General features: G+C 43.1%; 1 protein-coding gene across 50 annotated transcripts in view; it reads left to right on the top strand.

Moving 5' to 3' along the window:
• ank2b (ankyrin-2) overlaps positions 1–27,709 on the top strand; it is a 252,259-nt gene that overhangs the window by 152,706 nt on the left and 71,844 nt on the right. For 32 of the 50 annotated variants that reach the window (XM_090183992.1, XM_090183995.1, XM_090184007.1 and 29 more), the window contains exons 2-6: positions 3,178–3,279; positions 21,550–21,648; positions 23,252–23,350; positions 23,672–23,770; positions 23,906–24,091. In XM_090183992.1, the coding sequence (XP_090040118.1) occupies positions 3,178–3,279; positions 21,550–21,648; positions 23,252–23,350; positions 23,672–23,770; positions 23,906–24,091 (585 nt within the window). Of the gene's footprint in view, positions 1–3,177; positions 3,280–21,258; positions 21,444–21,549; positions 21,649–23,251; positions 23,351–23,671; positions 23,771–23,905; positions 24,092–26,645; positions 26,670–27,709 lie in introns of those variants that run through there. The other 18 variants (XM_090183989.1, XM_090184002.1, XM_090184004.1 and 15 more) reach the window with 3 other exon arrangements.

The following is a 27,709-nucleotide window of genomic DNA, read 5'->3' on the forward strand; positions in this document are numbered from 1 at the left end:
ATAAAAACAAAATGGCTGCTACTCATTAACTTCTTACATGTTGAAGTGGTTCCCTTAGGTGAGCTGTAAATGCTGCTCTTTAACATGCAAGGTGCAGAGGATTGATACTAAAGGGAATTTGGTTGGTGTAACAATACCATCCTACCCCTGTGGGCTGGCTGAACAACCCACAAGCTGTTCCTCTGGACCTCTCCTTCTGTCAGATATATAGAGCAGAGATATCCCTCCCTAGAGAAATCATCTGAGCACGTCTCCAGGAGATCCCAGGAGATCCCAGGAGACCCCCACCCCTCCTCCCTCAGTCTGGGATAAGGTATCAGTCTCATTGGAGGTGTGAGACACACTTACAGACAGTGCAAGTCGGCTTGTATCACTATATACAGTACCAGTCAATTGTTTGGCCACATCTACTCCTTCCATGGTTTTTTCCTCATTTTTTAAAACTATTTTCTACATTGTAGAATGATAGTGAAGACATCAAAACTATGAAATAACACATATGGAATCATGTAGTAACCAAAAAAGTGTTAAACAAATCAAAATGTAGAGTTTTATATTTGAGATTCTTCAAAGTAGCCACCCTTTGCCTTGATGACAGCTTTGCACACTCTTGGCATTCTGTCAACCAGCTTCATGAGGTAGTCACCTGGAATGCATTTCAATTAACAGGTGTGCCTTGTTAAAAGTTAATTTGTGGAATTTCGTTTGAGCCAATCAGTTGTGTTGTGATAAGGTAGGGTGGTATGGTGGTATACAGAAGATAGGCCTATTTGGTAAAAGACAAAGTATCTTTTATATTAAGTGCAGCACAAATAAGCAAAGAGAAACAACAGTCCATTATTACTTTAGGACATGAAGGTCAGTCAATACGGAAAATGTTAAGTGCAGTCGCAAAAACCATCAAGTGCTATGATGAAACTGTCTCTCATGAGGACCGCCACAGGAAAGGAAGACCCAGAGTTACCTCTGCTGAAGAGGATAAGTTCATTAGAGTTACCAGCCTCAGAAATTGCAGCCCAAATAAATGCTTCACAGAGTTCAAGTAACAGACACATCTCAACATCAACTGTTAGGAGGAGACTGCATGAATCAGGCCTTCGTGGTCGAATTGCTGCAAAGAAACCACGACTAAAGGACACCAATAATAAGAAGAGACTTGCTTGTGCCAATAAACACAAGCAATGGACATTAGACCAGTGGAAATCTGTCCTTTGGTCTGATGAATCAAAATATGAGATTTTGGTTCCAATTGCCTTGCCTTTGTGAGACACAGAGTAGGTGAATGAATGATCTCCGCATGTGTGGTTCTCACCATGAAGTATGGAGGAAGAGGTGTGATGGTGTGTGGGTGCTTTGCTGGTGACACTGTCAGTGATTTATTTAGAATTCAAGGTACACTTAACCAGCATGGCTATCACAGCATTCTGGAGTGATACGCCATTGCATCTGGTTTGCGCTTAGTGGGACTATCATTTGGTTTTCAACAGGACAATGACCAAAAACACACATCCAGGCTGTGTAAGGGCTATTTGACCAAGCAGGAGAGTGGTGGAGTGCTTCATCAGATGATCTGGCCTCCACAATCACCAGACCTCAACCCCATTAATGATTTAGGATGAGTTGGACCGTAGAGTGAAGGACAAGCAGCCAACAAGTGCCCAGCATATGTGGGAACTCCTTCAAGACTGTAGGAAAAGCATTCCAGGTGAAGCTGGTTGAGGGAGTACCAAGAGTGTGCAAAGCTGTCATCAAGGCAAAACGTGGCTTGTTTGAAGAATCTCAAATATAAAATATATTTTGATTTGTTTAACACTTTTTTGCTTACTACAAGATTCCATTTCTGTTATTTCATAATTTTGAAGTCTTCACTCTTATTCTACAATGTAGAAAATAGTAAAAGTGAAGAAAAACCTTTGAATGAGTAGGTGTGTCCAAACTTTTGACTAGTACTATCATATATATATATACATGTAACAGCGCGACTTTAGTGTGTATTCACTCAGCTAACAGAGCTCAACTCGCCATCCTGCTACTCAGTCTCACGATTTAGCTCCTGTTTGGTTGTGCTGCGTATTGTTGTGTCCGGTCTGAATGATGCAGTGCAGTTCTCTGCATCATCCACACACAGAACCGCTGCTGCAGGTTAAACCAGGACAAATCATCACAATGTGTCTCTCATTACTGCCCTTAGATATATTGTAAAGCATTGATCAGTAACTGGGGGCACGATAATTCTTCATACGTATGCATTTACTTATGCAGTTCGGTATAACATAGTTCTCCCCACATTTACAGATCTGAGTGTGTTTTTTAAACCATGAACAAGCTCAGAGTTTGTGTTACAGTCCAGAGTATTTATTAACTCTGGGTCCGGAGTCTCTGTACTGCAGTGTAAGTGAATGAGTGACAGATTGGGTCAGAGGAGTGGGCATATCCCCGGTCTGGGTTTGGGCTGAGCTGTGCTGTGCTGCGTGCTGGAACTATCTCTGGCCCTGTCGCCCTCGCTGAGTGTCTCTGGGAGATAGCTAGCCTTGCTAGCCAGAACACTACTTCAATCAGGTTCCCCGTTACCAGCACAGGCTGGTTGTCAGGGAGCAGGACTACTTTAGGGAGTGCATTCTACCCCCTACTCACAGAAGAGAGAGGAAGCTGTGGTTCTGCAGTTCTGTGTCTGTATGTGTGTGCCAGGGTGTGTTTTGGGAACGAGAGGGGAAACGCTGACTTACTGCCGCTACGATCGAAAGTTTAGGTCCGTCTCCAGCTTCGTCTGCCTCAGTGAATAAAAATAGAGGACAAGCCCTCAGTTGTATTCCTGTGTGTAACATTATACACTATTTCACTCAGATTGGAAAATGCTGATTCAGTGCAGGTGTTGATGACTGCAGAAAATGAGTGACACTGCCACCAGGCTCCGTAGGGACTTCTAATTAGTGTTTGTCTTTGAGTCTCAGGGGCTGTTTTGCCTGTGCAGGTTGGCATAATTGGCATTAAAGTGTGTCTCACCACTCAAACAAGTGGTAGATTGCTGTATGCTAAGCAGTAACTCAATCTATTCTAGAAGTAATAAAAACGGACCTATTTCAAAGCAGTTCAAAACAGCGGTTAAGTTGGGCCAACGTTGTTCTAAATGGGTTCTAACATTGTTCTAACGTATTTATTCTGTTTGTTCTTCTCCAGTCGGACAGCAACACCAGCTTCTTACGAGCGGCAAGGGCGGGGAACATCGACAAGGTTCTGGAGTACCTGAAGGGGGGAGTGGACATAGGCACCTGTAATCAGGTAAGAGACTAGTGGACATGCACACACGCATGCGCACATGTGTACACGCGCGCCATGAATAAAGAGAAAAAGATTTGTGATAACTCAGAACCTGATTTACGGTAGACAGGACACGTCATTTGTTTGTCTTGATGGTGCCGTTCATTGCTCTCTGTGGCTGTTGGTCTCTGTGGAGCCAAAATGGTGGCCAGTTCTCTCTCTCAGTCACCCAGGCGATCAATCTTACACCTTCTGTTCAATAACTCATTTAGCTCTTGGGATCTCTCCTTTGATCATCAGTCCTAATGCCAATCTGTCTACAGTGTGAGGGTTGCCGTTCTATCTCTGTCCATTGGGAGGAATGAGGCTTACTGTACTGTACCGTATGTGTACTACCAAAACATAACATTGATTCAACTCTCTATAGCAAAAATAACTTCAAATAAATAACACATCTCTGGGAGCTATGGTAACCATGTAATGTGTGTAATGTGATCAGTGTGGGTTGGCCTGTTAGTGATTAAACACAAAACATTTGACTGTTTGGCTGTATTCCTAATCACTACACTCGAGTCTCTACAATTAACATTGTTCTCAGATTAAGAGAGGGATTGGCCCAGTCTCCTTGAGCGCTGTGTTTTTGCCGTTCTCTCTAAAATGCAATCATTGTCATCTTGAAGGAGGCTGTCAGCGTGATTACATTAGGAGTAAAGATCCTCTGTCATTCAGGGTTCATTATTAAACAGGCGCTTTTGCAAGGCAATACTTTTACGTAACACGGCCATGTCTGACAATAGCTTTCACTGAGCAAATCTAGGACAGGGAATGGCAATGTGCTTCCCTTTATAAAAAAACCAGGCTAAATCAAAGTTTTTGTCTCGTTTTCTTGTATGTTTCTGTCAGTAAGTAAATACTGCCAATATTAACATTGAAAAATCAATGGATCAATAACATCTAAATCCGTCACTCTGAATCTATAACTCTGACCTCTCGTAAATCCACCATGCGTCTCCTTTAGGTAAAATAAACAGAATGTTAGGTATATAGATGGAAGGAGGGATAAAACAAGAGGAGAAGAGGTAAGGGTGAGGAGTGTATTGAAAATGAAAGTCAATGAACTAAGTACACCAGACCCCGCTTCTATTGCATTGGTGTATATGAGAGAGACCCAGTTAAGTAGAACGGAATTGATGTTTATTTTGCGATAGAGTACCACAGCAGTCAAACAAGGCAATGGTTCCAACCGTTTTTTGTTTTTTTTGCCATACATTTTTCTCATAGAGGATTGTAGAAGGATTGTTTCCTATAGGCCTACCCTGGCATGATAACCGTGTAAATCTCTCTTGGACAAGGTGACTTTTATCAATATATTTGCCTGTATTTACCCCCCAAAAATGAAATGATAATTAGCTGCTAATGTGGCTATCGTAAAGAACTCAAATATTTTTTCACTGGCTACAGCTAGAGATTCAGGTGTCATTTGGTTAGCTAGCAAGAAATGTGAATCGCTTTGCTAGCTAGCTAGCTATGCTGAACTTGAATGACTGTTATCCACAGTTAGTCTCTTAGCTGTCAATGAAATGTATTTGGCATCAATCAAATGGGCGGGCAGGCAGGCAAATTCCCATTCATTTGTCAACACGTGGGTTGGGACAAGCATACATTGGCAGGCAAGATGCAGAAGGACGAGTAGCTACTATTCCCCATCATTTCAGCGCAATTTTGACGTCCAACTAGCTTGACGGCCAACTCGCTCTGGCTAGCAGTAGTTGTGGAACTTGTTATTGTTGATGTGCATTGGCATCCGAGGGAGGGAAAGTCTACCTTTCCATGGTTGTTTGATCAATAGGACTGCGAAGTTCCCAAATGTAAGAGGACTCCCGTGGTATTTACATATTTGCAGGAATCGATTCAGGTGTATTTTGTGGCTTTTGGCGAAAGCGTTCTAATGATCTAAAGTCGCGCTGTTGCTACTGCCTGTAAACACACAGTCCAGTTCAAAGTGAATGAAGGCAGGCCCGTGTGGCAAATGGCTTGTTTGCATATAAGCCTACTGTAGCTCTGATTGGCTATGTCGTACCAGTCAGCGTAGATTCCGGTCTTGGACAAGACAGATGTTTTATATTAGGTTTTATTTCCTGCAGTGTCTATTAATTGTCCAAATGCATGGCCTCTTTCCCACTCTATATTGCTCTAGAATTTTCACAAATGCCTCACTATATGTAATTCCCAAACATTCTATGAATTAACGAAAACGTGAAGATGACCATATCTAAGTGCTCGCTTGTCAGGAAATGTAATATAAAATGGTGTCATATTCTTCCTGGGGGGTCTATATGAACAGATTTGAATAAGATTTCATGTTGCTAAAACGCTGTTAGTTCCACTTGAATTACTGGCCACTGGCAGGAGGGGATGGATCAGTGAGTTTAGGGTCATTGGTGTTTCCTTCTGTCATTTTTCTTCTCTCTCTCTCTCTCTCTCTCTCTCTCTCTCTCTCTCTCTCTCTCGCTCTCTCTCTCTCTCTCTCTCTCTCTCTCAATATCCTGCCTCTATTCCTAATTAAACATGTGGGATGTGACAAAGTCTACTATATCCCATTGTAGAAATTACATTTGCATAGATTTACTGCTATTGACCATCCCAGTGTTATACCAGCTACAGTTGAAGTCGGAAGTTTACATACACTAAGGTTGGAGTCATTAAAACTCATTTTTCAACCACTCCATAAATGTCTTGTTAACAACCTATAGTTTTGGCAAGTTGGTTAGGACATCTAATTTGTGCATGACACAAATTATTTGATTATTTCACTCATAATTATTTCACTTATAATTCACTGGATCACAATTCCAGTGGGTCAGAAATTTACATACAGTGCCTTTAAACAGCTTGGAAATTTCCAGAAAATGATGTCATGGCTTTATAAGCTTCTAATAGGCTAATTGACATAATTTGAGTCAATTGGAGGTGTACCTGTGGATGTATTTCAAGGCCTACTTTCAAACTCAGTGTCTCCTTGCTTGACAACGTGGGAAAATCGAAAGAAATCAGCCAAGACCTCAGAAAATAAATTGTAGACCTCCACAAGTCTGGTTCACCCTTGGGAGAAATTTCCAAACGCCTGTACAAGCAATAGTACGCAAGTATAAACACCATGGGACCAAGCAGCCATCATATGACTCATTCTGTCTCCTTGAGATGAATGTACTTTGGTGCGAAAAGTGCAAATCAATCCCAGAACAACAGCAAAGGACCTTGTGAAGATGCTGGAGGAAACAGGTACAAAAGTATCTATATCCACAGTAAAACAAGTCCTATATCGACATAACCTGAAAGGCCTCTCAGCAAGGAAGAAGCCACTGCTCCAAAACCGCCATAAAAAAAGCCAGACTACAGTTTGCAACTGCACATGGGGACAAAGATCGTCCTTTTTGGAGAAATGTCCTCTGGTCTGATGAAACAAAAATAAAACTGTTTGGCCATAATGCCCATCGTTATGTTTGGAGGAAAAAGGAGGAGGCTAGCAAGCCAAACAACACCATCCCAACCGTGAAGCACAGGGGTGGCAGCATCATGTTGTGGGGGTGCTTTGCTGCAGGAGGGGCTGGTGCACACAAAATAGATGGCATCATGAGAAAGGAAAATGATGTGGATATATTGAAGCAATATCTTAATTTCTTATGGCTGCCATCCCGTTGACGGGATAATTGTCATCAACAACCGCTGAATTGCATAGCGCCACATTCAAACAATATTACAAAAAATATTTATATTCATGAAATCACAAGTGCAATATAGGAAAACACAGCTTAGCCTTTTGTTAATCCACCTGTCATGTCAGATTTTGGAAATATGTCTGATTTTGAAAAGAGTTTGTGTAAGTTTATCGATCGCTCGACAAAACATTATGTACACCTAGCATCAAGTAGCTTGGTCACGAAAATCAGAAAAGCAATCAAATTAATCGGTTACCTTTGATGATCTTCGGATTTTTTCACTCACGAGACTCCCAGTTACACAATAAATGTTCCTTTTGTTCCATAAAGATTATTTTTATATCCAAAGTACCTCCGTTTGTTTGGCCCGTTCAGAAATCCACAGGAAAGAGCGGTCACGACAACGCAGACAAATTCCAAATAGTTTCCGTAATGTCCACAGAAACATGTCAAACGTGTTTTATAAACAATACTCAGGTTGTTTTTAAAATATATAATCGATAATATATCAACCGCACCTGTCTTTATCAGTAGGAGAGGAAGAGACAAGGGCTGCCCAAACTCTGTTACGCATACAAAACGCTGCTGGCACCCGGCTATACAATGACGTGATGTTATCGTTCTCGCTCATTTTTCCAAATAAAAGCCTGAAACTATGTCTAAAGACTGTTGACACCTTCAGGAAGCGATAGGAAAAGGAATCTGGTTCATATCCCTTTAAATGGCAGGCTATGGAACATGGAGTTTTCAAAATAGATGCCACTTCCCGGTTTGATTTTCCTCAGGGTTTCACCTGCAATATCAGTTCTGTTATACTCACAGACAATATTTTGACAGTTTTGGAAATTTTAGAGTGTTTTCTATCCAATACTAATAATAATATGCATATATTAGCAACTGAGACTGAGGAGCAGGCCGTTTAGTTTGGGCAACTTATTCATCCAAGCTACTCAATACCCCCCAGCCATAAGAAGTTAAGACATCAGTCAGGAAGTTAAAGCTTGGTCGCAAATGGGTCTTCCAAATGGACATTGACCCCAAGCATAATTTCATAGTTGTGGCAAAATGGCTTAAGGATAACAAAGTTAAGGTATTGGAGTGGCCATCACAAAGCCCTGACCTCAGTCCTATAGGAAATTTGTGGGCAGAACTGCAAAAGCATGTGCGAGCAAGGAGGCCTTACAAACCTGACTCAGTTACACCAGCTCTTTTAGGAGGAATAGGCCAAAATTCACCAAACTTATTGTGGGGAGCTTGTGGAAGGCTACCCGAAACGTTTGACCCTAGTGACCCACGACACGCAGGTTAAAATACCAAAACAAACTCTGAAACCATTATATTAATTTGGGTACAGGTCGAAAAGCATTAAACATTTATGGCAATTTAGCTAGTTAGTTTGCACTTGCTAGCTAATTTGTCATATTTAGCTAGCTTGCTGTTGCTAGCTAATTTGTCCTGGGATATAAACATTGAGTTGTGATTTTACCTGAAATGCACAAGGTCCTCTACTCTGCCAAATAATCCACACATAAAACTGTCAACCGAATCGTTTCTAGTCATCTCTCTTCCTTCCAGGCTTTTTCTTCTCTTGACTTTATATTGCGATTGACAACTTCCATAAATTAGGTGCATTACCGCAACTGACCTCGTTCGTCTTTCAGTCACCCACGTGGGTATAAACAATGAGGAGATGGAACGTGGGTACCTGCTTCTATAAACCAATGAGGAGATGGGAGAGGCAGGACTTGCAGCGCCCTCTGCGTCAGAAATAGAACTGATTTCTATTTTAGCCCTTGGCAACGCAGACTCTCGTTGGCGCACACGAGCAGTGTGGGTGCAATAATTGAATAACATAGATTTCTACGTTTATTTTGCAATGCTCGTGCACGTGACGCGAGCGGTGTAGTCAGCCTGTAAGGTGTATGTAGACTCCAGATTTCAACTGTAGTTTTCCATTACATTCCCTATTTCTGGAGCATACCTCTCCCCCTGAGAGGCTGGTGGGTCTTAATTTAGGAGGCGCATGACCATTATCTGTTCCTCCTCCAACCCATTAACGTTCCTCATCGCGGGGCTGGGGGGGGGGCACCCTGACGTGGGTCACAGACAACTGTTAGGATGTAAATAGTCCGGCCTTGACAACCACCATGGTCACGGTGGTCAAGCTGATAAACAACAGTCACATGGCCACGGGGTGTGTGTGAGCGGTTGTTTGGGCTATGTGTCTAAACCCTACCATACAGACACAGACAGGCACACACCGTTGTCCTCACAAATCCAAAGCAATCTAGATAGGTAAGGTGAGGGGCTAGCCACCCCCTGTCTCTCGCTCACATACAGTATACACACACTCTGTCTCTCTCTTTCTATTTCTCTCACATCTGGCAGCACATCTGAATGCGTGTGCTTTGATGCAGTGATCTGAACTAGTTCTCTACTGTATAATGTCAAGAACATATAGATGTTCTGCTTCATAAACCAAGTCAGATTGCTATGTCAGATAGAGTATGTTTCTAACAATGCAGATCCACTGTCACAAACACTGATTTCCTATTTCACACTAGTCCTCCTATATCTGCATTCTCTCTGGTCTCTCCGACTCCCCTTTTCCGATGCCCCCCCTCCCTCCCCCTCTCCTTCCATATGGTCAGTCCGGCTGCCCCTCCCCTCCTGGAATGTAACAGTAGAACAGTGACCTTCACACAGTGACAGGGACCTGGACGAATGGGGTGTAGGGCTGTTGCGTTGACCATATTACCAGCATACCGGCAGTCACGAGTCATTCTGGTTACCTTATACATTCTGGTTACCTTATGCTACGCTCCAAAATGTCTATCCATGATGGGAGAGAGCCCTAGGCAATGCTGTTGGTTCATTGATTGTGCAGGATGACTTACAGGTAGCCTACAATTATAGTGCATTTGTATTTGATTTTGAATAGCCTAGTAATAGGGATTTTCTTTATAATTAATTGGGTGGCACATTACTTTTAGCTATACAGAATATCTCACCACCATGCATTTCCCTCTCCTCCTCTCTCCCCCTTATTCCTTTTCTCGAGCGTGCTGTCTGTCAACAGTTTAGTGACATATGTTTAGTTGCGAAAACATGTTACTATCGATGTTGCCGAACAGATTTCATTTGGTTTCCCAAATGAAGCACTCGGTAGCTGCAGGAACAGAGTTGGAGAGCCCCATGGCATACGGAGTTTGGGGCGGAATATCACCTGAGCATGCTCCTCAAACAGTGGTTGATGCGTGGAGTGAAATAAGTGTTCCTATGTTTATTTCTCAGCTGCTCATATTAAGCACAGCTCCACTATAAAGCCAAAGTGGCCTTCCAGGCGTCATTGGAAAACGGACCGCTTTCGCGCGGCCTCCATTCGCTATTCGAGTGCATACAGATGACATGTTTTTCCCCTGCCCCTGTCCCTCCCCATTGAGTTTGCGACTTAGTCTACAGCCGCATCATGTAGCCAATATATGTTTTGAAGAAGTTCTACGGTTTGTGTCATTCACAACCTATAGTTGCCAAGTAAATCTAGCATATAGGATCCGTTTCAAATGATCCCTTTTAACCTCAACATAGCCACTTCATATGCGTACACGCTCCGGAATGGGAAAAATATCCTTTCTATTTTTTTTCAGATAAGTTCAATTCTATTCTTCTTATTATAAAATCATATAATATCTAATAATGGCACCGGATTTATAAGCATATATTTTCAGCTAAATGAACAAGCCTACATATAGCCTATGGTATGGAGCATAGCCAGATAACATACAGTAGGCCAACTCATATTCTGTTATTCTGAAATACGTTTTCTTCATATCATGTTTCTTTAGACCCGACTAAAATAAATCAAGCTTTATTGTGATGGTGCATATTAAATTGATTTATTAGACTTTCTTAAAAGGTAGAGATGTTCCAAAGGCGCGCATCAGCGGCTGGTATGCAGCTCATATGCGTGGATGCTATATGTGAAACGGTCAAATACCGTGAGACCGGGAGTCTTTTGCATTAGGGCTGGGTGATATATTGAATTAATTAATTCAAATATTCCAAATGCCTGTATCTCAAGAATCGAGATTTTGTCATTTAAAAAAAAAATATTTTTTTAAGCGTTTATTTCCACTTGTTCTCGTGTTCTATTTTTGGTCTCGTCTCTTTTGCTCCTTCTGTGCTGTGTGCACCTCCAAATGTACACCAGAGATCTGTATATTATGAAGAGATGCACGTCTCCACCCTTGCAAAGGCAGGCGACAAGCTTAGGTCCAAAATAAGCCCATATTAACGCATTTGGTTTATTTTTGGACCGATTTTAGCGAGAGTGAAACCTCTCGCTTCGCCTCTTCCTCTACGGTTTACACACACCAAGCCCCTTACCCCTGCCTCTCACGCCAACGAAGTCCTCTCTGACAAGCGGTTTCAAAACGCTATATGCATTTGAGGTTTGGTCCAACATAATCAATCATATGGACACCAAAGCCCATTGAGACGTTATTTTACTGTAGTAGAGAAGAAGATAGCTTTTCTAACGAAACCCTGGCTTGAAATATAAACCTGAAATATAAACATTAGCTTGCCAGTCACTAGCACGTGGGTTTGAGAGATTGTTGGAGACGTCTTCTGCTACAAGAAGTTAGTCATTATTAGTGAATGTGCATGGTTCTAGTTACATTTGTAACGACAAAATGACATTTTCATAGACAGGCTTGAAAGCCAGATCAGTGATTATTGAGAGAGAAAAAAAGCAGGTTAAACTATTTTGATTAAATCATTGAATTATTAATGGGTCTTATGGTTGTGGAAGGCTTATATTTAGCCTAAGTATAACTTCACATGCCCTGAATTCATTAGACTGTTTGCAATGCAGTGTGTTTGACCTTTTACTTATTCAACAACGCTTGCATTTAGAAATGTTTGCTAATTTATAAAATAAAAAAATAATACATGAATGATCATAAATACATTTACACACAAATTATTCAGATCCTTTGACTTTTTCCAGATTTTGTTGTTGTTACATTACAGCCTTATTCTAAAATGGATTCAATTGTTTTTCCCCCTCATCAATCTACACCCAATACCCCATAATGAAAAAGCAGAAACAGGTTTTTAGAAATGTTTACTAATTTATTAAAAATTAAAAACTGAAATATTACATTTACATAAGTATTCCGATTCTTTACTCTGTACTTTGTTGATACACCTTTGGCAGCGATTACAGCCTGGAGGCTACAAGCTTGGCACACCTGTATTTGGGGAGTTTCTCCCATTCTTCTCTGCAGATACTCTCAAGTTCTGTCAGGTTGGATGGGGAGCGTTGCTGAACAGCTATTTTCAGGTCTTCGATTGGGTTCAAGTCTTGGCTGTTAGCTTAGGGTTGTAGTCCTGTTGGAAGGTGAACCTTCACCCCGAGTCTGAGGTCCTGAGCGTTCTGGAGCAGGTTTTCACCAAGGATCTCTGTGTACTTTGCTCTATTCATCTTTGCCTTGATCCTGACTAGTCTCCCAGTCCATGCCAGTGAATAACATCCCCACCCGATAGCATGATGCTACCACCACCATGCTTCACCGTAGGAATGGTGCCAGGTTTCCTCCAGACATGACGCTTGGCATGCAGGCCAATCTTGGTTTCATCAGACCAGAGAATCTTGTTTCTCATGGTCTGAGAGCCTTTAGGTGCCTTTTGTCAAACTCCAAGCAGGCTGTCGTATGCCTTTTAGTGAGGAGTGGCTTCCATCTGGTCACTCTACCATAAAGGCCTGATTGGTGGAGTGCTGCAGAGATGGTTGTCCTTCTGTAATGTTCTCCCATTTCCACAGAGGAACTCTGGAGCTCTGTCACAGTGACCACCGGGTTCTTGGTCACTTCACTGACCACGACCCTTCTCACCCGATTTTTTAGTTTGGCCGGACGGCCAGCTTTAGGAAGAGTGTTGTTGGTTCCAAACTTCTTCCATTTAAGTATGATGGAGGCAACTGTGTTATTGGTGACCTTTAATGCTCCAGACATCTTTTGGTATCCGTCCCCAGATCTGTGGCTCGACACAATCCTGTCTTGGAGCTCTACGGACAATACCTTCGACCTCATAGCTTGGTTTTTGCTCTGACATGCACAGTCAACTGTGGTACCTTATATAAACAGGTTTGGGCCTTTTCAAATCATGTCCAATCAATTGAATTTAGAACAGGTGGACTTCAATCAAGTTGTAGAAACATCTCAAGCATGATCAATGGAAACAGGATGCACCTGAGCTCACCACCACAGCCCTATGTGAGTGTCGGGCAGAGTCAGAGATGGATGAGAGGGGAGGAGACAGGACCCTAGTCACTAACATCTCCTGTCGGTTCATATACCATATGACAGGTATAATCGATGGATTGATGAGTGTGCTTGTGGAATCTGATGGTCCAGTGATCGGATATTAGTTATTGAGCTGGAACAATCTCAAGGTGTTCTGTATTGTTACACCCTTGAGTGGCTGACATGTACATGTGTCAGCAATGCAATTTTGCAAAGTGGATCACAGTGAAACTGTCCGTCATCCTAGCAACCAGCAAGCATAAGGAACTATGTCAGTCATCCTTAGCATCGAGCCGACACCCCACACTACAGGCATACAAATGGCTTTGACAGCACTTGCAATACCAGGGTTGTGGGTTCGATTCCCACTGGAGACCAGTATGAAAAAAGTATGAAGATGAATGCGTATGCACTCGCTACTTTAAGTCTCTCTGGATAAGAGCGTCTGATAGAATGACTGAAATGTAAAAATGTAATTGACATACAATAATGATAACAGCCATTTACTGTATGTCAGGTATTATATTTGACAGCTGCCAGTTAGATTGTGGTTGTTAGTGTTGCCGCGTCGGGCTGAAACCATCTGCTCTTCCATCCTCATCCCCATGACCTTCATCTGTCTCCCAGGCCTCTTCACTCAACCAGACTACTACACTACTAGGCTCTTAATTTGAGCCAGTTTGCTACAACAGGAAAATAATCCTGCGGCAACAGGAAATGTGAATCATTACGGTGGTTTATAACTAAAGGTCATTTTTTGTAGGGGTTGATACATTTTTCATTAGGGCAAATAAAGTCTGACATTTTAAAGTGGAAATTATATTATTTAGAAGCATTTTTCTACCTCGAATACACTATTTGCATATCCAAATTCTCAGCAACAAGAGTGATCAAATTAAGATCCTACATCTATCTGTAGCCAAGCCTTGTTCACAGAGCCTCTTGCTCTGTAACAAATAGCAATGTTTCTCCCTGTCTTTAAGGCTGATGTATTCCCAGTTTGTCCCTGGCATAATTTCCTCTGCACAGTCATGGGATATATAAGCTTGATGGTGGTACTGCATTTAAAGTAGCATTTATACATTATAAATGCATTGCAGGTGCCACATTAGATGGATGTCTTTCCATCAAGTCTCTGCCCGTGCCACCAGTGATGGAATACACCTATGACCGTGAGAGCTCCTTGTGGTTCATCCAACACAGTCTGGATACCCAATCAATCAACCACACAGACTCACACAGCAGCTCTGAACCCCAAATTCAAACTAAACTCTGTAAATAACTTCTCTGTAAAAAAAAATCCATCATTTCTCTGTAAATAATTTCCATAATTTCTGCATTAAAGACCTTGTTTGTATGATGAAGTAAGTGGTCATTATGATTCTACTATAGAAGTTGAAAAAAGTGTTAAGGGACAACCCTTAGTGGAACACAGTAGCTCTTTTCAACGTAATGCAGGAGGTGGAGTTGACATTCTCTTAGTGAAAGTTATTTGGTCTACTCTACTCTACTAGAAATGTATTCCGTTGTGGACTATTCAAATATAATTTACCTGTCACTTTTATTATTGTGTTATTGTTTGGTACTTGATATGTTCCTTCAAGTTGACCGTTTTGAACTGAAAACGCTCTTCTCAAAAGTGTACTTAATTACTTTTTGCACTTTCCTGTTACCCCTACGGACTGTAAACTTTTAACTGCCTTTCGATGAGTAATGCATTCCATTTATTATAGCACCATAGTTCATAATGATAATAACTCACAATCTGCATGTTAATTAGTTGCTATTTATGCTGGTTATGACTGCTGCAATGCCCCATGGGAGTCGTCTGCTCTAACCACCGCTGCTTATGAATTACATTTCCACCACATTACATCTGCATATAATAGAACAATAAAAAGCGGGAACATTAGGGTGAATGTTATATTATGTGATTAGAACCTTTTCATAAGTGATTGCGTCTGGCCAGGCTGATGTAATGATTGTGATTGAGTGACTGTGGTGGTCAGTAGGTAAGTTGGGGAACTGTGTGACAGAGTGATATGCCTGCAGACTCTAAAGGATGGATGATTGGGGGGTACACTCATACAGTATGGGGTTGTTGTGGGCAGAGATGGATGGGACTGTATGGGAGCGCCATGGGCGGAGTTGTTTCTTTGAGATTGTGGGGGGATCGGAATGGGAGGGTGGGGAGAAGGATCCCCGCCCCGAAGGAGTGAATACAGATTGTCCCTGCAGTTAACCAACCAACCTCACTTCCTCCATCTCTACCAACTTCCATGGGGACAGAGGCAGCCATTCATCTATAAAGTCGAAATAGGGACAGAAATGGCAACTCCATTCTGCTTCGGTAGTGACAGGTGTTATGGTGCTATAGCATCCTGTCTGGCTGACCTTGAGTTATTCCCAATGCCATCTCTGAGGGTGAAGTGTGTTACCAAGGACAGGTTAACAGGGGTTCATTCTACAGGGAGTTTGTAAGGTGTTTGTTTACACTCTGTTTATCCTTCAGTACAACGTTGGAGCCAGGCCCTACAATTACACAATAGAAATATAGCTTTTTGACAGTGCTAAGGGATGTGAGGACAAGCTAAGTGAGAAGAGAGCAGATGGTGCACCCTTCTGAGTCAAATGCAGCATGTCTTTTAAAAAAGATGCTTCTTGTTCTCCTTCAGGGCAGTGCAGACTGCATAATATGTAACTCTTTTTTTAATAGACGGGTTGATTGGACACTAAACACTGTAGGGTGCCTTGCTGTAACTACAGGGGTCCTCAGGAGCAGTCCAGTTTGGTCTGAACAGGGGCCGCATGACATAGTCTGTTTGGGGCTGCCCTGGCTATAGAGGAAATGACATATCGACCGAGCGGCAATTTTTAAACAGCAGACAAACGCTCCCTGAATTAGTGCTGGGTCACTGAGACGCCCCAAACTAGGTGAAAAATCTGTTGATGTGCCCTTGAGCAAGGCATTTAACTCCAATTGCTCCTGTAAATCGCTCTGGATTAGTTTTAGGAATGAGAGAGGGTTGCTCCTCAGAATCCAAATGTTGTGTCATGTTGTTGGCATCTGGGGTTGGATATTGAAGTTTCTTGGGCCCCTCATGTTGTGGTGTTTTGGGAATTAACTGGCAAATGCAAATGCTTGGATTCTTTAATCCTCGGGGTAATCCGTCCAGAGTGATATTGAAATGTAATCGTAATTTCTCTCCATCTAAAGCTTTTAGGATCTATTTATTGCCCCAACAACAGGACGTAAACATCAATCTCCTATTAGGAACATATTGGCACTTATGGAGGGATATAAACTAGTCTTTAGCTAAATTGAACTGGGACCAGTTGGTACAGTTGAAGTCGGAAGTTTACATACACCTTAGTCAAAAAACATTTAAACTCAGTCTTTCACAATTCCTGACATTTAATCCTGGTAAAAATTCCCTGTCATAGGTCAGTTAGGATCAGTAGAGAGAGTGATGTATTTCAGCTTTTATTTATTTCATCACATTCCCAGTGGGTCAGAAGTTTACATACACTCAATTAGTATTTGGTAGCGTTGCCTTAAATTGTTGAACTTGGGTCAAACGTTTTGGGGTAGCCTTCCACAAGCTTCCCACAATAAGTTGGGTGAATTTTGGCCTATTCCTCCTGACAGAGCTGGTGTAACTGAGTCAGGTTTGTAGGCCTCCTTGCTCGCACACGCTTTTTCAGTTCTGCCCACACATTTTCTATAGGATTGAGGTCAGGGCTTTGTGATGGCCACTCCAATACCTTGACATTGTTGTCCTTAAGCCATTTTGCCACAACTTTGGAAGTGTGCTTGGCGTCATTATCCATTTGGAAGACCCATTTGCGACCAAGCTTTAACTTCCTGACTGATGTCTTGAGATGTTGCATCAATATATCCACATAATTTTCCTTTCTCATGATGCCATCTATTTTGTGAAGTGCACCAGTCCCTCCTGCAGCAAAGCACCCCCACAACATGATGCTGCCACCCCGTGCTTCACGGTTGGGATGGTGTTCTGCGGCTTGCAAGCCTCCCCCTTTTTCCTCCAAACATAACGATGGTCATTATGGCCTCATTTTACTGTATACTGTATAAGTTTGTTTTACTCACTGCTTTAGCACACTCTGCTAACCCTGATGTCCTTGCTGTGTCTGAATCCTGGCTCAAGAAGGCCACCAAAAATTCAGAGATTTCCATACCCAACTATAACATCTTCCGTCAAGATAGAACTGCCAAAGGGGGAGGAGTTGCAGTCTACTGCAGAGATAGCCTGCAAAGTAATGTCATACTTTCCAGGTCCATACCCAAACAGTTCGAACTACTAATTTTGAAAATTACTCTCTCCAGAAATAAGTCTCTCACTGTTGCCGCCTGCTACCGACCCCCCTCAGCTCCCAGCTGTGCCCTGGACAGCATTTGTGAATTGATCGCCCCCCATCTAGCTTCAGAGTTTGTTCTGTTAGGTGACCTAAACTGGGATATGCTTAACACCCCGCCAGTCCTATAATCTAAGCTAGATGACCTCAATCTCACACAAATCATCAAGGAACCCACCAGGTACAACCCTAACTCTGTAAACAAGGGCACCCTCATAGACGTCATCCTGACCAACTGGCCCTCCAAATACCCCTCCGCTGTCTTCAACCAGGATCTCAGCGATCACTGCCTCATTGCCTGTATCCGCTACGGAGCCGCAGTCAAACGACCACCCCTCATCACTGTCAAACGCTCCCTAAAACACTTCTGTGAGCAGGCCTTTCTAATCGACCTGGCCCGGGTATCCTCGAAGGACATTGACCTCATCCCGTCAGTTGAGGATGCCTGGTCATTCTTTAAAAGTAACTTCCTCACCATTTTAGATAAGCATGCTCCGTTCAAAAAATGCAGAACTAAGAACAGATACAGCCCTTGGTTCACCCCAGACCTGACTGCCCTCGACCAGCACAAAAACATCCTGTGGCGGACTGCAATAGCATCGAATAGTCCCCGTGATATGCAACTGTTCAGTGAAGTCCGGAACCAATACACGCAGTCAGTCAGGAAAGCTAAGGCCAGCTTCTTCAGGCAGAAGTTTGCATCCTGTAGCTCCAACTCCAAAAAGTTCTGGGACACTGTGAAGTCCATGGAGAACAAGAGCACCTCCTCCCAGCTGCCCACTGCACTGAGGCTAGGTAACACGGTCACCACCGATAAATCCATGATTATCGAAAACTTCAATAAGCATTTCTCAACGGCTGGCCATGCCTTCCGCCTGGCTACTTCAACCTCGGCCAACAGCCCCGCCCCCCCCGCTGCTCCTCGCCCAAGCCTCTCCAGGTTCTCCTTTACCCAAAACCAGATAGCAGATGTTCTGAAAGAGCTGCAAAACCTGGACCCGTACAAATCAGCTGGGCTTGACAATCTGGACCCTCTATTTCTGAAACTATCCGCCACCATTGTCGCAACCCCTATTACCAGCCTGTTCAACCTCTCTTTCATATCGTCTGAGATCCCCAAGGATTGGAAAGCTGCCGCAGTCATCCCCCTCTTCAAAGGGGGAGACACCCTGGACCCAAACTGTTACAGACCTATATCCATCCTGCCCTGCCTATCTAAGGTCTTCGAAAGCCAAGTCAACAAACAGGTCACTGACCATCTCGAATCCCATTGTACCTTCTCCGCTGTGCAATCTGGTTTCCGAGCCGGTCACGGGTGCACCTCAGCCACACTCAAGGTACTAAACGATATCATAACTGCCATCGATAAAAGACAGTACTGTGCAGCCGTCTTCATCGACCTTGCCAAGGCTTTCGACTCTGTCAATCACCATATTCTTATCGGCAGACTCAGTAGCCTCGGTTTTTCGGATGACTGCCTTGCCTGGTTCACCAATTACTTTGCAGACAGAGTTCAGTGTGTCAAATCGGAGGGCATGCTGTCCGGTCCTCTGGCAGTCTCTATGGGGGTGCCACAGGGTTCAATTCTCGGGCCGACTCTTTTCTCTGTATACATCAATGATGTTGCTCTTGCTGCGGTCGATTCCCTGATCCACCTCTACGCAGACGACACCATTCTATATACTTTCGGCCCGTCATTGGACACTGTGCTATCTAACCTCCAAACAAGCTTCAATGCCATACAACACTCCTTCCGTGGCCTCCAACTGCTCTTAAACGCTAGTAAAACCAAATGCATGCTTTTCAACCGATCGCTGCCTGCACCCGCATGCCCGACTAGCATCACCACCCTGGATGGTTCCGACCTAGAATATGTGGACATCTATAAGTACCTAGGTGTCTGGCTGGACTGCAAACTCTCCTTCCAGACTCATATCAAACATCTCCAATCAAAAATTAAATCAAAAGTCGGCTTTCTATTCTGCAACAAAGCCTCCTTCACTCACGCCGCCAAGCTTACCCTAGTAAAACTGACTATCCTACCGATCCTCGACTTCGGCGATGTCATCTACAAAATGGCTTCCAACACTCTACTCAGCAAACTGGATGCAGTCTATCACAGTGCCATCCGTTTTGTCACTAAAGCACCTTATACCACCCACCACTGCGACTTGTATGCTCTAGTCGGCTGGCCCTCGCTACATATTCGTCGCCAGACCCACTGGCTCCAGGTCATCTACAAGTCCATGCTAGGTAAAGCTCCGCCTTATCTCAGCTCACTGGTCACGATGGCAACACCCATCCGTAGCACGCGCTCCAGCAGGTGTATCTCACTGATCATCCCTAAAGCCAACACCTCATTTGGCTGCCTTTCGTTCCAGTACTCTGCTGCCTGTGACTGGAACGAATTGCAAAAATCGCTGAAGTTGGAGACTTTTATCTCCCTCACCAACTTCAAACATCAGCTATCTGAGCAGCTAACCGATCGCTGCAGCTGTACATAGTCTATTGGTAAATAGCCCACTAATTTTCACCTACCTCATCCCCATACTGTTTTTATTTATTTACTTTTCTGCTCTTTTGCACACCAATATCTCTACCTGTACATGACCATCTGATCATTTATCACTCCAGTGTTAATCTGCAAAATTGTAATTATTCGCCTACCTCCTCATGCCTTTTGCACACATTGTATATAGACCCCCCCTTTGTTTTCTACTGTGTTATTGACTTGTTAATTGTTTACTCCATGTGTAACTCTGTGTTGTCTGCTCACACTGCTATGCTTTATCTTGGCCAGGTCGCAGTTGCAAATGAGAACTTGTTCTCAACTAGCCTACCTGGTTAAATAAAGGTGAAATAAAAATAAAAATATATAGATACTTTTGTACCTGTTTCCTCCAGCATTTTCACATGGTCCTTTGCTGTTGTTCTGGAATTGATTTGCACTTTTCGCACCAAAGTACCTTCATCTCTAGGAGACGGAACGCATCTCCTTCCTGAGCGGTATGACGGCTGTGTGGTCCCATGGTGTTTATACTTACGTACTATTATTTGTACAGATGAACGTGGTACCTTCAGGCATTTGGAAATTTCTCCCAAGGATGAACCAGAGGTCTTGGCTAATTTCTTTTGATTTTCCCATGATGTCAAGCAAAGAGGCACTGAGTTTGAAGGTAGGCCTTGAAATACATCCACAGGTACACCTCCAATTGACTCAAATGATGTCAATTAGGCTCTCAGAAGCTGCTAAAGCCATGACATCATTGTCTGGAATGTTCCAAGCTGTTTAAAGTCACAGTCAACTTAGTGTATGTAAACTTCTGACCCACTGGAATTGTGATACAGTGAATTATAAGTGAAATAATCTGTTTGTAAATAATATTTGGAAAAATGACTTGTGTCATGATCTAAAGTCAAGCCTTATGGGTGTCTGGAAAGACAGGTAGTTAGCTATAAATGACAGCATAGCTGGCAAGTCGCATTCAAGGAACAGGATCACACACCAGTCACCCCTGTGACAAACACACATACTGCTTGACTTTATTAATACCACCAGGCCTACATAGTGAATCCTGGACTGGCCCTAGTCCACAACCATCGTGACACGGCACAAATTCTGACATCCAGTACTGCCTTTGGTATTTCAGTCTGTACCTCCCTCGAGAGTGTGTGTGTGTGTATATTTGTGAGAGAGGAGAACACGGTTTCACAGCCAAGACAAGGAGAGGGAGATTGGGAGAGGGGAAAGGGACCCTGTTAGGTTATGGACCTGGAGGTACACCCAGTCCCTTCTCTTTCCTTTATCTCTAGCGTTTCGATCCTCCATTTTGTTTTGAGGCTGACCTATCTTCTTATACGTGTCTACTTCTCTTCTTCCTCAGAATGGGCTCAACGCGTTGCACCTGGCAGCTAAGGAGGGCCACGTGGAGCTGGTCCAGGAGCTGCTGGAGAGAGGCTCAGCTGTGGACTCGGCCACCAAGGTGGGTTCCCTTACCGCACTACCGTATGTGGCGCTAGCACAGTGTGATAGAATCAAATTAGGAAGAGCTACAGCACATGAGCTACGTCCGTCCACGTCCGCTGTAGGTAGACTACTCATTTTATCCACAACTGGGTAAAGGCTTGTTAGGAGCTTGCATGCTGGTCAAGTGTTAAGATTATATTTCTCTTAGCTGCTTTGGACTTTTGGATTACAAATAAAGATAGCTAGAAATATCATAATCAAATGAGCTGTCAAAAGAAAGTACTCCAAAGATCATGGACGATGACACATTTTGTTTTTCTTCCGTTGTGAAATCTGATGCGCTGTTTTACACTGTTTTGGTTTGTTTTGGCTTGATGTTGTACTTTACAACGGAGGTAAAATATTTTAAACGAGACAAAAACGGGATGCATTTCTCTGAAAAGTCTGCTCGTTCAAGGTATCAGTCTCCAAAATAAGGGCCCTAAACATGGTTCAAGTGTCACACACGGGGGTTAACCAGGTCAGTGTCGTCAAACAACTCTTGCCCTACATTAACCTGACTCTTAACCTTTCCAACAGTGAGATAACACTACCATACCCAGGGCAGACAGCCATATCCCTAACCAGCACCCAATGGACTGCACTGCACTGCAACCTATCGCCGTCACATGACTGTGCAGTCTAGCTTCAGAGCACTAGGGTGTAGCAGGCAGGAGAAGGACATGGAGACACTTATGCCAAGCTGTGAACATGGAGAAGGTCTATTCCTTCTGAGCAGCATGTTTAGGGTGTCGTGTGACTTGTTACAGATGTAGGACCTTCATTTGATCACTCGGTTGCAGGTGAACTTTCCTGCAATGCGGGAAATTTCAAACGTGTAGTGTATTTTGAGGTTTAAAATAATTTACTGTCTTGTGTTTTATAGCATATTTAATTGTGTTTACTGTACATGACTCATTTAAATGTGTATTTTGACAACAGAACATCCCAAACTTTTTAAAAACAGATTTCCAAAACAGGAGCCTCTTGACTTGATTTCTTGTTCAACATGGCCTAATTAATAGCATTGAGGGTTTAAGGCTCTCTATGAGTGATAAAGCTTCATTATTTCTAGCTGTCTGTGTCACAGCATCATTAGGAGTGCACCTCAGAAAGGCCCCCTTATCTCCATCACTGAGCCATAGGTGTCTGTGGATATGCCTGTTTGGGGTGTCACATCTTTAATCAGTGATGGAGAGAATTAATGAAGATAAAAAAATGATGAATAGGAGTGCCTGTAGACAATGAGATGGCGGTGATGACTGTGTGTGTGTGTGTGTGTGTGTGTGTGTGTGTGTGTCTGTGTGTGTGTGTGTGTGTGTGTGTGTCAAACATTTGATACTACTGTAATAGTAATACAATTTGTATGCTTTTTTGTCAAAGCTGAAATACAGGACAAAGTCGTTTTTGTCATTTCTATTTATGTCAGAAATGACAGTTTATGTCATTACTGTATGTTATCCATCCTCTTTGTAAGACAGAGTTGAAAGTGAACCCCTTGTTTTGTGTATTGATTGACACAGTTCGAATTGTTCTCTATAATGGTGTAATATGTGTCTCTCTGTGTTCTTCCATCCCAGAAAGGGAACACAGCCCTCCACATTGCCTCTCTGGCCGGACAGGCCGAGGTGGTGAAGATACTGGTGAAGCGCGGCGCAGAAATCAACTCTCAGTCTCAGGTAAGAGATTTGTATTTTGTATTTAACCTGTATTTAACTAGGCAAGTCAGTTAAGAACACATTCTTATATACAATTATGACCTACCCCGGTTAAACACCAACGCGGACGACGCTGGGCCAATTGTGCGCCACCCTATGGGACTCCCAATCAAGGCCGGTTGTGATACAGCCTGGAATCGAACCAGGGTCTGTAGTGACGCCTCTAGCACTGAGATGCAGTGCCTTAGCCCGTTGCACCACTCGGGAGCCCTCAACAGTAGCATGGCAGCAGCCATCTTGCTTTCATCTCCTTTCTCTAATGTTGTACTGTTGTGTCTCCAGAATGGCTTCACCCCTCTGTACATGGCTGCTCAGGAGAACCATATGGACGTGGTGCGTTACCTACTGGAGAATGGAGGTAACCAGAGCACCGCTACAGAGGTAGGAAGTGTGTATCTGTGTGTATGTGTTCCACCAGGCATAGTCCTGACGAAATAAAGCTTGGTCTGTTTTATACCTCGTTGGTCTGTGGCTTTGGATAACCTCCTACCTCCCCTCTCTCCTTCCCTCCACCAGGATGGCTTCACCCCACTGGCCATCGCGCTGCAGCAGGGCCACAACCAGGTGGTGTCTGTCCTGCTGGAGAACGACACCAAGGGCAAGGTGCGGCTGCCCGCCCTGCACATCGCCGCCCGCAAGGACGACACCAAGTCTGCCGCGCTGCTCCTCCAGAACGACCACAACGCCGACGTGCAGTCCAAGGTACGGCCGGAGGGAAGGGATTAAGGGTTAGAACGCGCATCGGCGTTATTGGGTTAGCATGTCTCTGTGGTGCTACGACCATGGGTTGTCAGTGGGTCAAGGCCGACGTACAGTAGAACCGCAAGGAAATAGAATACAGGGTACTTGTTCCAGTTTTGTTTGTCAGTGCTTTGTGGTGTATTTCTAGTATCAATACGAACAAGTTTTAATGAATAACGGGTGTAATGAGAGTGTGTCGACGTACATTAGCCCTTGTTCATCTGTCTCTGGTGTGTAGCTGTCTCTCTCGGTCTGTCCATCTCTCTCAGTCTGTCCATCTCTCTCTCTCCCTCTGTGTCTGTGCACCTGCCACTAGTTCATTGGTCCTGCCACTAACCGGGTCTCTCTCTCTCTTCCTGTCTTGTCTGTTTATCTGATCCACTCACCACCCCCCCCCCCCCCCCCCTCCCTCCCCCCATCACTTTCAACCGCATCCCCGGTGTTTATGTGTAGCACTGTCCACTGCATGGAGTGTGTGGAATATGCTATTGTCCACAGGTCGTATTGTTGAATGTTGCAATTTGAGGGGTTGCATGCATCCTTGGGTTTCAGGAAAAATTGTTTTTTAGGGGTGTGTGGGCGAGGGGTAAAGGGGATGGGCAGTGGCTAGAGTGAAGTGCAGGTTCTCTTATTTTGAAGGACAGTAGCCTATACGGAAATAATATTCCACAGTACGCCAGGGCTATTCAATGAACTGTCCTCAAGGTTTTCACTGTAGCACTGCTGGCTTCTGCAGTTGGTTGAACAGTTATTGTCGTTGATTGGCCAGAGTCCACTCATGTCTGAATCAGTCCTTTTTGATTGATTGATTGATTGATTAGATTTTTGGGTCAAGCAAATTTCCACCGTTTAAAAACAAATGAAAGATACAAAGAACCCCAGAGGACAACACATGGAAGCATTTTAAACAGGTTTTTCTAGTGTGGTCCTCGGTGTAGGACGATAACAGGAAACAGAATGAGTGAAAACCAGCAGTGCTGCTGTTGTCCACCGGGCATTGAACAGCCCTGCGCTGCAAACACTATGGCATACCAGTTATCATCGGTGTTGTCACTGAACATAACTTTGTCCTCGTGTCGGGCCTCATGTTAATGATATTACATAATATGATACAGTGTATGCCAGCGTTTCCCAAACCCGGTCCCCAGGAACCCGAGGGGTACACGTTTAGTTTTTTTTGCCCTAACACGACACAGCTGAATCAAATTAGCAAAGCTTGATGATTAGTTGATTATTTGAATCAGCTTTGTAGTGCTAGGGCAACAAAAACGAAACGTGTACCCCTCGGGTTCCCGGGGCCCGGGTTTAGGAAACGCTGGTGTACGCCGACATGAAATGCTGTTTACGGCTGTTTCCATGAAGTACTCTTCACCATGACTCACCAGGGAGAGCCAGAGGAGGGTGGATGAAGACTGCAGCATGAAAACACACTCTCACGCACACTTACATGTAGACGTTAAACACAGAGCACTCTCACCAAAAATACCTCTGAAACGCAGTCCTCTGACGATTACCTGAATTACTTTGGCAATATCCACCGTCTCATAAGCATACTTTCAAATGTGAAAAAGACTATAAATAGGACGGCTCTCTAGTGAGTTTGGCCTTGTGGTACAACATGGCTGCCACACATCACTGGTGCGTGTGTTGAATTAGAGTGACTACCGCCTATGTACAGTATACATGTATGTCTATGGACTTGCTACTCTCATTGTAAAACATCTCAAGGTCTTTGGATAAAAGATGTGATAAAGCATACGACGAGTTTATTTCCAAATCCCTATATTTCATCAGAAATTGTGTGTAAAATATTACTGTTCTCAGATTTTTTTGGATTCCCCGATTTGAGATGTTTTTTTGTTGTTGTTTGCAAAATGCTAAATATCCATTGTTTAGCCGTAATGGAATGTATATACCCTGTATGTACCCTGTATATTTGACCGTGATATGTGGTTCTCAGCTGCCCAGCTTAACATGAATGCACTTACTGTAAGTCACTCTGGATAACAGCATTTGCTAAATGACTACAGATCTACAGATATCACATTGCTGTATTGATTTTATTATAATTGTTTTTCCTGTTTTAATATTGATGTCACAAATGTATCATTTCTACAGTTCTTTATTAAAAATGTAGTTATTTGTTACATTCGACTGTGTAAAACCTGGCAGTACTTATTTATCTGAAAGTGAGGCGGATATATAGCATTTTGCAATTTTTTTACATTTTTTACATTGAACAACCCCATGATGTGATTATATGGAGAAGAAACACACCAGTCTCTTTCATAATTTCTTTAAACAATTAAAGCTCATTTCAGAAAATGTATATATGGCATTTTGGAATTAAACTCTTCATATACAGTCTAGCGATAAAGCTGTTTTTGAAGAGAATCATACCACTCTAGCTACGTTGCCCGTATTTCTTTGTACTGCACAGTCTACCCTGAACTTTGAGCATCTGTATGACTGAGTGTAAAATAACTCTTTCCCTTCCTCATCTCTACTGCTTCAGATGATGGTCAATAGGACTACGGAGGTATAACCACTATGTCTAGCACTCAAACCTTCATCATAACCCCATCACTTTTATTGTTTGTCTTTGTGTCGTTTCAGCACTTTATTTCCCCTTACTTCTATAGCATTGGATGGTGGAAATAGCCCCCGAGTCTTTCAGTCCTTCACGATCTCTTTATGGTTTTTTGTTATGTTAAGCATGCATGGTGATATCTGGAAAGGCCACCTCTCTCAAGTAGCTTTTTTTCCCGCACATCACGTGCCTTAGCAGTTTGTCTTTCAGTTTGAGAACTGTTATCGGCTCATTTATTTTACTTTGTGCATACTTTCGACATACTTTCGTTTTCATTGGTTGAGTTTCTGGAGTTGTATTGATGCTAACCCCAAGCTCAGAGAGTTGATTTATGGTCTTACTGATAATCTCATAATCACCTATACGTTTCACACTAAGATGATATATAGATTTGACATAACGATGGATCATCATTTTTTACAGTGTTAAAGGGATACGTCGGGATTTTGGCAGTGAGGCCCTTTGATCTACTTCCCCAGAGTCAGATGAACTCGTGGGCACCATTTTTATGTCTCTGCGTGCAGTTTGAAGGAAGTTTCTCACTCGCGCTAGCACAATTGCTAACTAGCATTAGCGTAACGACTGGAAGTCATATTTATGCCTCTTCCAGTCATTGTGCTAACACTAGTTAGCTTTGGCTGGCAAAACTACCTCTAACTTCCTTCTAACTGGAAAACAGAGACATAACAATGGTACCCACGAATTCATCTGACTCTGGGGAAGTAGATAAAGCGCCTCATTGCCAAAATCCCGACGTATCCCTTTAATGTTTATATATAGAATGTATATATGTTGTGTTGCATGCCATTCATGTATATTGTAGATGCACTATGAACTAAATTGATACTATTTGACAAAGCATAAAACAATGTTATTGATATTAGGTCGGAATTAACACATCTTTACAATTACAAAGGGCTTGAGATCAGATAAAGAAATAGTAATATTATAAGAAATATATCAATGCAAATATATGTACATTATTCGTG

This window comes from Oncorhynchus mykiss, chromosome 9 (assembly GCF_057628025.1).
Source record: "Oncorhynchus mykiss isolate SJ-2025 chromosome 9, ASM5762802v1, whole genome shotgun sequence".
Taxonomy (NCBI): Eukaryota; Metazoa; Chordata; class Actinopteri; order Salmoniformes; family Salmonidae; genus Oncorhynchus; species Oncorhynchus mykiss.